Source organism: Gymnogyps californianus, chromosome 6 (genome assembly GCF_018139145.2).
Source record: "Gymnogyps californianus isolate 813 chromosome 6, ASM1813914v2, whole genome shotgun sequence".
NCBI classification, from domain to species: domain Eukaryota; kingdom Metazoa; phylum Chordata; class Aves; order Accipitriformes; family Cathartidae; genus Gymnogyps; species Gymnogyps californianus.
The window spans coordinates 19,221,868-19,234,280 of record NC_059476.1 but is presented as its reverse complement, the minus strand read 5'-3'; the positions used below and the strand labels follow the sequence as shown (position 1 = coordinate 19,234,280).

The 12,413-nt window shown below is 37.2% G+C and overlaps 1 protein-coding gene across 1 annotated transcript in view; it reads left to right on the top strand.

Annotated features, from left to right (window-relative positions):
• Positions 1-12,361, top strand: part of TBC1D12 (TBC1 domain family member 12) — a 48,236-nt gene extending 35,875 nt beyond the window's left edge. The window contains 9 exon segments of the mRNA XM_050899284.1: positions 308-425; positions 780-886; positions 1,542-1,622; positions 4,464-4,558; positions 5,303-5,374; positions 7,869-7,997; positions 8,319-8,428; positions 10,175-10,433; positions 10,665-12,361. Of these exon segments, the coding sequence (XP_050755241.1) occupies positions 308-425; positions 780-886; positions 1,542-1,622; positions 4,464-4,558; positions 5,303-5,374; positions 7,869-7,997; positions 8,319-8,428; positions 10,175-10,433; positions 10,665-10,733 (1,040 nt within the window). The 3' untranslated portion in view covers positions 10,734-12,361.
• Positions 12,362-12,413: the final 52 nt, after the last annotated feature.

Sequence of the window (12,413 nt, the reverse complement as noted above, 5' to 3'; positions counted from 1 at the left end):
GCTTGCTTTTTTTTAGTCATTCTGTGTACTGCAGAAAGAGTCCTATGAGTTTTCTAGCCAGACTTTTGCTTGTCTAAATCGCTGTGTATTTGAATAACTTAAAGACAGCTTAAATTTAAAAAATTCCTGAGAAATACACCTACAATCAACAGAAATAGTACCAGCTATCTCATGTGCAACTGTAATTTACCCTTGATCTCTTTCAGACATCTAAATAATTAGATAATAGCTGAATTAAATAGCTGAATTATTTACCTAATAACTTATATACACTAATACAGAATTATTAACATGTTATGCCTAACAGAAATTAAAGAAGCACATAAAAGGAAAAAAATAATGAGAGAGCGTTTCAAGCAAGAAGAGAATATTGCTAGTGCTATGGTGATTTGGGTCAATGAAATACTACCTAACTGGGAAGGCATGTAAGTAAAGTTCTGTTGTGTAATTGAGGCAAGGCTGGCTTGTTTCTCCTCTGGCAACAGAGGACCCACATACCTTATTTTCCTTTTCCTTTCTGTTTTGTCAAGAAGTCAGTTTTTGTTACCATGATATAGTGAGAGGTCGTCACAGAGCAACATGAAATGTGCTTTCTGGGAGCTTAATACTAGTTTTAGGGTTTTTTTTAATGGGGCTTTAGCATAAGCAGAGATCCTTGAATATTGATTTGGGAAATAGTATGTTATTTTGCTTGTAAGTTGCCGAATGACTTTAGAAAAAAAGATGTGCAATATGTGCCTTTTTTTTTTCTTTTTTTTCCCCCTGCTTCCCTATCTTAGGCGTGCTACCCGAAGAGTTCGAGAGCTGTGGTGGCAGGGATTACCCCCAAGTGTACGTGGGAAGGTTTGGAGTCTAGCTGTGGGAAACGAATTAAATATCACTCCTGGTATGCCTTAACAGATCACATTTTAATGCAAAATTGAGTTGGTTATTTTCAAAGAAAAATTTTAACTTTTGTTAAAAAAAAATAAATTGGGGTATATTTGCTTTTTGAAGAACTGTATTTAGCAACCTTAGGAACAGGTGTTTTTTACAATTAGACATCATAGCCTGGTAAATTATGGAAACAAGGTTCAAAACCTGCTTACAAAAACATTTTAGTCTTATAAGAGTTAAGGTGGTACTTGCTCCCCAAAAAATAATTTTTATGTTTAAAATTGAGAATTTGTAGCTTTGCTTTCTTAAGGGGGTGGAAAGGAGAATTGCTTTATTTCCCGACTAATGATTTTGAACTGGAAGTGTTCTAACCTATTCACAAAAATAAAAATCTGAATTATTTAAGACATGACTTCCCTCTTGTAACTTTCATGTTCACCACAGAAGAAAGCATAATACAGTGCACACTATGAAACTGTGTATAGTGGCACTCCAGTGGTTAGTGGTAACCATCTAATAGATTCTCCCCCCGCCCCCAGTGGCTAAGATGAAACCAAGCAACAAAACCAAAGCCAAAAATATTTAGTGTGCTTTTCTTTTGGATGGGTGGTTTTCTTACTTATCTCTTCCTTTTTTGTTGTTGGTTTTGTTTTGCTTTCTTGCAGAACTTTATGAAATCTTCTTGTCGAGAGCTAAGGAACGATGGAAAAGCTTCAGTGAGACAAGTTCTGAGAATGACGTAGAAGGTGAGATCTCCTGAATGCTAGACAGCCTCCTAGTCACTTTTGCAAACCCAGGAAGTCTCACAAGTTCAGCTGCAATTGCAGCGTTAGGAATGCTTGTTAAAAGTGCTCTGAGTCATTTCCTACTTAAATGTTTGCTTTCTTAGAACAAGTCAGTGAGTGACGGGCTTAACAGTATTTACTGTATCAATAAAAGTTGCATTAAAATATTGTATGTCCTAGTTCACTTTCAAATGAAGTGTTTTCCTCTGAATTCCTGAAATACGAGGACTAAGCTCTCAAGAAAATTTTAGATGAAATACAAAAAGAAGAAATGGGAAACTAAATTACGGTATGTGCTATTGCTTAGCTCTGCGTAGATGGTTCTTACATTGGTATCCCTTCCACAATTTTAGGAAGGAAAAAAATTATTCTCTATTTTTTGATTGTGGAACTGAGAGGTGAAGAATGTGTAACATTATACATTTCAGATCCCACTTGGGTTTCCTTGGCTGCCCAGATGGCCTTTCCTCCCAAATCTATTAAGTGGGGATGTTAGCACACTTGTATGTGTAATGGAGTTTTATCACTGGCATATTGCTGTCTCCTGTGGATATTCTTTCCGTTAAAAATAGCATCAATGATGTTTTTAATGGTGGATATATCCTTTTTATAAACATTAACTCCTTGTGCTGTTAACAGTTACTTTTTAAAATGCTGTCTTACGTGATATTGTCAGTACCAGCTGCTATGAAATAACTGTTTTTTTGAGTTGGTCTCTCTTTTTGGGGAAAGAAAACACCATTGTAATACAAGAAGTACTTTTTTTGTTTGCACTTGCCATAGCCAGTCCTGACTAACTGGCTATTTTGACTGTAAATTATTTGGGTCTTGCTTACACTCCCTCTGTGACTCATCTGAAGCTTGTCTTGAGACAAACTCTTTGTAAAAAATGCTGTGTGTACGTGGCTGTAAATATGCTTATCCTTGGAAAACATGTTTGCAATGCCCCTTGGTTTGTGGGGTGGCGGTTTGTTCTTTTGTTGTGGGGGTGTGGGCTGCACGTGGGGGAAAGCTTAGGTAATTCGGTTATTTTGGAAAGGTAGCAGTTCTGGATGGGAATGAAAGGGGGAAGGGTCCATTTTGATTGTGTCAGACGTTCTGGGAAATCTAGTAATAATGGAAAACTTAGAGTTAATAGGATTTTCATCTCTGGCTGAAAAGCAAGCCAACCCACCGTGCTTATTACTAATCTTTGGTAGTGAACTCTGGAAGATAATTACTTTAGCCTCATTTAGCACATTTGAGTAGTTCTGAGGGTTTTTCCTGTTCAAATATCTTTAACACTTTATTTTGGCAGATAAAGATTAAAGCACGAAAAGTATCTTTTTGTTCGTCAAAAGATGTGTTATCTGTCAGATCTGTTCAAAAGACCCCCAGCAACTCCTCTTTTGGAGTTCAAAGAACTGAATTTCCTGTATAAATCTAGAGTTTCTTGTGCTCTGTATCATAGATTCTCATCTTCCTTGGGAATCACTGTAAATGGATACTGTCCCAAATGAAATGATCACAAATTATCCAATATAATGCCTGTTCCTTTTGAAAGAGAAAGGAGGGATTAAGCAGCAGTTCTTGAACTTTTTATTTTAGATTGTGTATGTTCTTTCTCTATAGTAATAATTGCCTTCTTTCTCCCAAATTCCTCTAACACAGCCTGCGCAGTCCTACTCACTCCTGAATGCAACTATCCTAGTTTTAGGAGGACTGGAAGGAAATGCTGCTTTCCAGGCTTCAGCAGAGCAGGTTCTGTTTAGCCTATTCATCAAATTCTGTGATCGTCGCTTCCCAGATGGCTCTTGGCTGGTTTAAGCCCTCTGAAAGAGCCTTTTCCCCAAGTGCCACATGTGTATTTTTCTCCTTGCTATCACTAGTATTTGCATCATGTCCCTATGGAGAGGACAGGACAGAGATAACTCTAGGGCCAGCTGAATTTCTTCTGGAGGTTCTTGAGTGAATGCTGCCTTCTTTCCTGCCGTTTGAAGAATGCCAGTCCTAAGGATTCAAAAAAATCTGAGTCAAATGAGAGCTAACGAGAGCTCAGAAGTAATGTAACTTCTGCAGATCGTAACTGTGTGGTCAATTCTGGAAACTTCAGTGAAGTTTCTCTGTGTATTTTAGTTACCTTCAGTAAAAGCGGGACATAAGAAATGCATGACTTCGAAAGTAATATGCTTGACTTTGCAGGTGAAGAAGTGCTGGCTTCTTGTGATAACGATGTAATTAATCTTTTTTTCCCCTCTAGTGTACATAGTATATTTCAATGCTGCTGGTTGAAATGAGCCACCAAATGAGCTGACCAGGAATGAAAAATTTGAAAAGCGAGATCCCACTGGATCACATTTAGATCAAGAGCAGTGCTCTTGCTCTGTGCTCTTGAACAGACTCAGTAACTGAAGTCACAGTAGAATATAAGAAAGAGAACAGGATTTTGAGGACTGGGCAAAGTTCAAATTCTAGTGAATGCAGGGCCAGTCTGGGCCTGGAGAGAGTGTTATACAGAAGTAAACGGTAACCTATTGGTTTTAAGTCTGAATGGTGTTAAAGGTGTATGACTTGAAAAAGAATGAGTAGACAGGTAGTAATTACTGATTGTTTCCCTTACTTTTTGGAGTTGATGGCATATACCAGGTATCAGTGGACAATTTTAGCTCTTGAAGTACAGTACTGTAGAAGTGCACTCCAAGAATTACAACCAGGTAACTTTTTTCCTTAGACCTTAAATGCCTTTATGTGCTTATGGGAGTTTTCTTCTGAAGTCTGTAGAATTTATCTGTCAGTTTTAATAAGCGTTGGTTTTGCTTGCAGATGCAGGTGCATCTGTTGCTGATCGTGAGGCCAGTCTGGAGCTAATTAAGTTGGATATATCACGCACATTTCCATCCCTGTATATTTTCCAGAAGGTGAGATTTCTGTAACGTTAGTTATGACAACTTTCAACTTCTGAAGACTTAAACAAGAAAAGAAACCTAGCTGGCTAAATACGGAGTAGTTTTTAAAAGTTGTTTGTATAAAACAACAAAAGTAAAATTAGTTCTTCTCTACATACAACAGCAAATAGTCATCTTTTTTTTTTTTTTTTTAATGAGACTAAAGTAGGGCCACTTAATGATGGACTATAAGGCTTTTTCTCCTGGAAAAATTGCATGTGGTTCCTATTAATGTTTATGAAGTTACATGCAAAAATGAGAATATTTTCACTGCTTCTACAGAAGAAATCTTGATGCGTTTTAGTACACATTTTCAGGCTTTATGATTTTCATATAGATATATGCACACACATGTATATAAAATAGCATGCACTATTGTAATACAGTAACTTGTGTTACTAAGAATTAAAACATCCACTGTCTCTGAAAAGGAAAAACCAACCCTTGATGTGTGCCATATATCCTCATTTTCCATTAGGTACTGATTTCCACTTAATTATTTCATAGGATTATTGGTCTGTTACCTTTCCTTTAACATCTCAAAAACATACATGGTAACGCTTAGAGTAAAAAGTGGTGTTATTCTAGATGTGAACAAAGCAATAATTCACTGGCTCGCATCTTAAAATACTGGCTTCTTACCTTCCTATATTTATAAAGTGATTTTGAAAAAAACTTTTTTTTTTCTTTTCCCCCTCCTCCCTCCCCTTGTATTAGGGTGGTCCTTATCATGATCTCCTGCATAGTGTTTTAGGAGCGTATACATGTTACAGACCGGATGTGGGATATGTAAGTATTTGCTGTAAAATGTTTATAACATGGCAAATAAGCTTAAGATGTCATGTATTAGAGTGTATTAAATAACTAGGTTGTCTAAACTTTATGCTACTAGCACTTTAAAAAAAAAATCAACTTTGGCACTTATTCATTTCATAGCAGTTACAATGATGGTAATTCTTAGAGATAATTAAATAGCTGAAAATGTACTGAATGTCAAGGATGAGTATACTATCTGGCTTTGTCCTGGTTTCGGCTAGGACAGAGTTAATTTTCTTCCTAGTAGCTGGTATAGTGCTGTGTTTTGGATTTAGTAGGAAAATAATGTTGAAAACACACTGATGTTTCTAGTTGTTGCTAAGTAGCGTTTATACTAAGTCAAGGATTTTTCAGCTTCTCATGCCCAGCCAGCAAGAAGGCTGGAGGGGCACAAGAAGCTGGGAGGGGACACCACCAAGACAGCTGACCCAAACTGGCCAAAGAGCTATTCCATACCATATGACATCATGCCCAGTATATAAACTGGGGGAGTTGGCTGGGAGGGGCGGATCGCGGCTCGGGAACTAACTGGGCATCGGTCAATGAGTGGTGAGCAATTGCATTGTGCACCACTTGCTTTGTATAGTTTAATTCTTTTAGTATTACTATTGTCATATTATTATTCTCATTGTTTTTCATTCCTTTCTGTCCTATTAAACTGTCTTTATCACAACTCACGAGGTTTTTTTTTCCTTGATTCTCTCCCTCATCCCAGGGGTGGGGGGGTAGTGAGCGAGCGGCTGCGTGGTGCTTAGTTGCCGGCTGGGGTTAAACCACAACAGGCTTGCACGGAAAATTTTTGAACGGATGTGTTCACAAGCCATTATAGTTCTGACAGACCCAGAGTATCTACAGGAAAAAAAACCCGCTACCAGACTTCCAGTGAGCACTTAGCCTGTTCTGTCCTAGTGTTGCTCCCACTGCTGCCATTTCCATAGTTGATACTCTGCTTCACTACCACACATCCTAAAATCCAGAAACTCCTTAGTGGTGTCTTGTTGTCAAAGATCAATTGCTCCATCTGAGTTCAGTGAAGATAACATTTTTGCAGCAAACATTACTGTGTTTTAAAAAAAAAAAAAACAACCACCAAACAAAACCAAAACCCATAAAAAACTGCCAAAAAAACCTGCAAACCAACCAGCTAAACCTAACATCTCTCTGAATGGTGTCAGCTTACAGAAGCAGTTAAATAACAGATGCTTTTTTCTTTTTCTTTCTGTGTTCCTGGGGGTAGCTAGGAACACCTTTCGCAAGCTCTAATCGCTTCTGGGCTAAAAAGAACTTGAAGAGTTTTAAGTCTGATCCATGCAACAAAGCATTATTTAACACAGGGTGTGTTTTCCTCTTTAAATCAGATATGCTTGGGACTCTGCATCAGTATCTAGTTGTTTTTTCATGTTCAAATGTTTTTAGCCCTGAATTCTGTCATCTGTGACCTCATTTCTTAAGACCCTCCCATATTCTTTAAGTGAGATTGCAAACTCTGCAGGTTCTGAGACAGCTCGTTCCCAGGGTGGAGTTTTAAAAGGCAAATAAGGAATTTTTCATAGATAGGTCTTCTCTTTTTCATTAGGAACACAACTAGCCTGGATATTTCTGATCATAGATTTTTTTTTTATGTTAATATGGCAGTAAACTTAATGTAATCTTATTTCTACACCCATCTATCCCACAAAAATGGAAAGCTGCTGGACTGCTTCTGATGCATGTCAATACTCTTCCCTAGTTGGTTAAAATACTGAGTGTTTTTTTTAAATGAGGAGCAGGCAGCATAAATGCCTAGAAGCAGCAGAATAATCATAATTGCAGTTGAAATTGGTAAAATTATTTTTAGTATAATGGGTATTCAGATCATCAGTTAACAACTACGAGAATAATGCTCTTCACTTTTATTGCAGGCTAAAGTGTTTTTGAGAGAGTAATCATGGAAGAATGTAAACTTGCATTGTAGCTAACCACTTAAAAGTACTTTTACGTATGTGAACAAATACTGTTTGGCAAGTGGAAAGATACGTATTGACTGTTCTGAAACAGAATTTTGTCTCAATTCCAACATATCTGTCTGGGTCTAAACTGTCCCATATGTGAGGTTTTTCTCCATGTCTGCTTTTCCCATAGCTTAACAATGAACTTAAGGCCAAGTTTTGTCTCTTACGAGCTCTGCGTCCAGCCTGTGTGGTTTTAACGTTCTTGCATTCCAAGTCCCGAGGGCTTGTGATCATGAGACCTCCCAGAACTTCCATCAAGCACCTAAAACCAGCATCTGAAGAAACACTCTATTTCTTGCTGAAATCAAACTGACTGCATGCATTAAAAATTATTTATCAGTGTTGTTTCTGTTCATCTGGAAATGTTTTGCAATGGTATTTGATATATTGCAGACTGTAAATATTTGCATTTCCAAAGATATAAGAAGTACTGAACCTACTCACCTATATTTGCCCAATGCTTTTCCCACTTGAAGGTACAAGGGATGTCCTTCATTGCTGCTGTGCTCATTCTCAATCTGGAAGAGGCAGATGCTTTCATTGCCTTTGCTAACCTTCTAAACAAGCCATGCCAGCTGGCCTTTTTCCGTGTGGATCACAGCATGGTATGCACAGAGTTTTCTGGTTTTGAACCATAACATTCTCTTGACTTGAAGCACAGTTGATTTATTGATGACTTCCTTTTGTCCTATTGAATAATGGAGAACTCTAACCTGTGGCTACAAAATTGAGAATACCACATACTAATCTATAGAACACATTCTACTGTTTTGATTTTTCCCTCTAGAAACACTTAATTGTTGTACTTACCCTAAGAAGTCACACTGTGCTATGTTGACATCCTCAATTCTTGGTGGGGTTAGGGTTATTTTACAACTAAACATTCTTTTGGTGACTGCTTATGAGGTGCTTTACTATCTCTACAGATGCTGAAATACTTTGCAGCCTTTGAAGTATTCTTTGAAGAAAATCTTCCCAAATTGTTTCTTCATTTCAAATCATACAGTCTTACTCCAGACATATATTTGATAGACTGGTGAGTTCAGAGACCATAGCAAACCTAACTGTAGAACCGTTGGAACACTTTCCATTTTGCTATAGGTTTTTCAGGAATAGAAACACAGCATTAAAAAAACCATTCAGTAGGTGTTTGTGTACCTCAGCTTTCTAGGTCTTGTGAAATCGTGGTGCAGTGTTTTGTGCAACCACACTTCCTCTGGTAGGATTAGGAGTGACATCTAGTCAGATAGAAAACGAGACACACAGGAGTCCCGTGTGTCTCATTTTATTGCTGCAGGTTAGAATCAGCTATGTGTAACATAAGTAGGGGAGAGGAGGTTACTACACCGTAGTTGTCTTAGGACTGATTGTAAGTGACTTGATGAAATGAGCATAATAGCTACTGAAGAAAATATGAATACAGGAATATAGACTTTAAAGCAGAAGGAGGATGAAATTTAGGACCTGGTTTGGGAAGGGATAAACTTGGAAATACAGTGAACATTTTGAAGTTATGAATCTTCTAAAGCAGAGAGTACCAAACTACACTATGTGCCTGTAATGGAAGGCAGTAATGCAAGCATCCTTGAAGTGTGTGTAGTGCTGCCAAATATGGAATGTCTATTCATAAGTGTGTGTGTGGATAAGGATGTGCTTCATAGAGGATTATTATATGGGTTAGAAGTTTCTAATAGAGTAAACTGAATTGGGTGGAATTAAATAATACAAAAACGTCACGTTATCTGAGCTTCAGCTACAAGATGCACCTTATCAGTAAGCAGAAAGTCTCAGCAGGAGCAGGTTACACGATAGCAGCATTGAGTCAGGAGTGTGCTGCAGTCCTGAAGAGTTTAGGCAGATCGAGAGAGGTATGTCTGTTGCAGAAATAGTGCTGCTGTACAAAGTACTAGAATATTCTGCTTCCAGTTACCTGTGAGAAATGAAGATTGATTCCTGCACATGTTCCAAAGTGGCCTTGAGATGGAGTGAGCTCCTCTTATAAAGAGAGAGTAAAAGAGATTATGGTAGTCTGCAGTAAGGAGTGTTCTGAGGTTCCTGAACCACTTCCCAATAGGAATAATGGGGAAACAGAGAACACTGTGCTCTGTATCAAAGGAAGCACTACAATATGGTACGTACAGCAGACTGAATTCTCTGCCCATGTATAATGAATGCTTTTTAAAAATAAACTTTGCAATAAGAAATGCAATTGTACTCTTCCCAGTAAGAATAGAACAGTGACTGCCTTTAGATTTTGGCGATTTTTAACGCGACTAGAAATTCAAAATGTATCATGGAAATGCAGTTACTGAATTCTCATTAGTACATTAGTGGGATGTAGCCTTCTATTGACATGATTTGTGGCTTTAGATTTAGTTTAGAAAACAAATGATGAACAGAGCTATTAAACTGAATGGCTTAAATAATGGGAAGGGTTAAGTTGCACAGTTATCATCTTTGCTTAAGTTCTTATTAGTATATTATACCCTGTTTGAGCGTAAAGATGTTTGTAACTTCTCTAGCCAGAGCTTCCTAAAGGAGGTGGCTTTGGAATGGAGGATTTCCTGTAGCATAGAGATGCGTTTCAGAGTAGGAGTTCTGACTTCAAAAACTAGAGACTTGTGGATCTTTGAAGTATGGAAAAAATAAGAACATATGAAATAACTTGTCATCTGCTCACTCTCAGCTAATGTAACTGAGATTTAAAGGAGGTTGTATTTTCATCTTTCTGAAATATGTTAAAGTTATAGCTGTGCCTTTTTTTTTTTCTCCTCAATTGTAGGATTTTTACACTCTACAGCAAGTCATTACCACTTGATCTGGCTTGTCGTGTCTGGGACGTTTTCTGTAGAGATGGAGAAGAATTTTTGTTTAGGACAGGATTAGGAATCCTTCGGTTATATGAAGATATTCTCCTGCAGATGGACTTTATTCATATAGCACAGTTTCTAACAAAACTTCCAGAAGACATTACATCAGAAAAGCTTTTTAGTTGTATTGCAGCTATTCAGATGCAGAATAGTAACAAAAAATGGGCACAGGTGAGTTTCTTGGATACATATATCTCAAAACAGACATGTCAGTACATGAGTATATGGGGCACTTGTCTTAATGACTACTTTATACTGCATGTCTGACTTCTGAGCAACGGGCACTTCCTTTCTAGTGTCTCATTCTAGAAATTAATCTCCATGCTAATATTGTGGTGGTTAATATTGATCTTTTTTATTAGACTGGCTTTTTTGTATTTATTAAATAACTTACTTTTCCAGGTGTTTGCCTCACTGATGAAGGACAACAAAGAAGGGGACAAGAACCATAGCCCAGCACTGAAAAGCTAATCGTTGTAATGTTGAGGTCAATTGAAAATGTGGAAAACCATTTGATGACAAAGGGCTTTTCACATCACTTCTATGTGGAAAAGCACTATAGAAAATGTGAAAGTGAGATGGAAAAATGACACGGCTCTCAGTGGAGTAATGAACTGATGAAATCTTCACCCTTTTGCCAGTATTAGCTTTTGTCGTGGGAAGATTTGTTTTCACACAGAATACTAAAACGTATGAAACTGAGAAGCGGGGGAGTTCATATTTAATACTTTAAAAGAATCAGCTCAATGCAATAAACATTTGTAATAACTTCTGTTGGTACTTTAAAAAAATTTTGAGGCATAACTTTTTTTACAAATACCACAAAGGCACTTTTTTTGGGGGGATGAGGGAAATGCTAAATCTTAAGGCCCCAAAACTGCTATCCAAACCAAATGCTTTGGTACAAATATTACCTCCAAAATTAACCATTTGAAAGTATTGAGGACCAAATAAGGTTGTTTGGTATGTTCATGTGCAAGATGGTTAAAATTTGGGAAGGGGTATTGTCTTTCTTACTTGTGTTTTGTTTTGTTTTTTAAGTTGCAGCTTCATTCTTCAGTCTGCACAAATGTAATTTACTCAGGAACTGCGGAAGTATTGTGCCCAAACCTGTTAGAGCAAAAATCACCTGAATTTTAAGCAGTGGTAAGATCGGGGCTGCTATTTTCAGAGTGTACAGCTTTCAAAGTGAGTAGCGTTAAGCATTTGTTTTGGTGTATTGGTTGTGCAGCTTATTAAAAATGGAGTGGGTATTCTGTGAAGGGGTTTTGCCACCAGAAGTTTTATTTTGTTGAGCCATTTCCGACTAAGAAATACTTGTATGTAAAGGTGAACACTAGGAACTGACAAAGCTATCTGCAGACTTTGTGTTGTCAAAGGAGCAGCCACTTTTAACACTTCGGAATAATGCAGACACAGAATTGTTTTTGAAACTATCTTTTATTAGTGTGCAATACTGAAATCCAAAAAGCATCTGGTTTAGTGATACTTAATTCTTTAACATCTTTTAACTGTGAGACATAAGGTCATATTGTATGTGTCACAGCAGGTATTTTTAAACATTTCCTATTGAAGATGCTGTACAACAACTTGTGATTGTAGGGGATGGAAATTTAAAATGGATAGCACTGCAGGTGAGGAACACTTGCACTCTCTTGGTCCATTTTTGCTAATATTTAATGTAAATAAATTCCTTACATGTGGGTTTTTGTAACTGGTCCCTCTGTGGAAATCAAGTCACAATTACCATTATGTATTTTTAAGTGCAGGAGGCTTCCAGTTGTCTGGTGTTTAAAAGCAGAGTCTACATAATTGGGGTAAAGATTTAGTGTGGTGTAACTTACATTGCTATCTGGTTTAAAAACTACATATATGCTACTTATAACATTACAATTTGAAATGTAAATGTCAGATTTTTCTTAACTTATGTATTCACTACTTTAATTGGATCCAATTTGTCTTATATTTTTGTGTTATCTTGTACAGTTTTCTTACTTTTCAACTATAAATCTGTATATAACTGTAAATAGAAGGATCAAGCCTTCCTTTAAGACCACTAGTAACAATTCCTGTGTAAATAAAACTTGTAGCAGATGTGAGCTGTGGTTCTTTTTGATTCCTCCATAACTTGCTACTAAGTAGGGCAAGAGA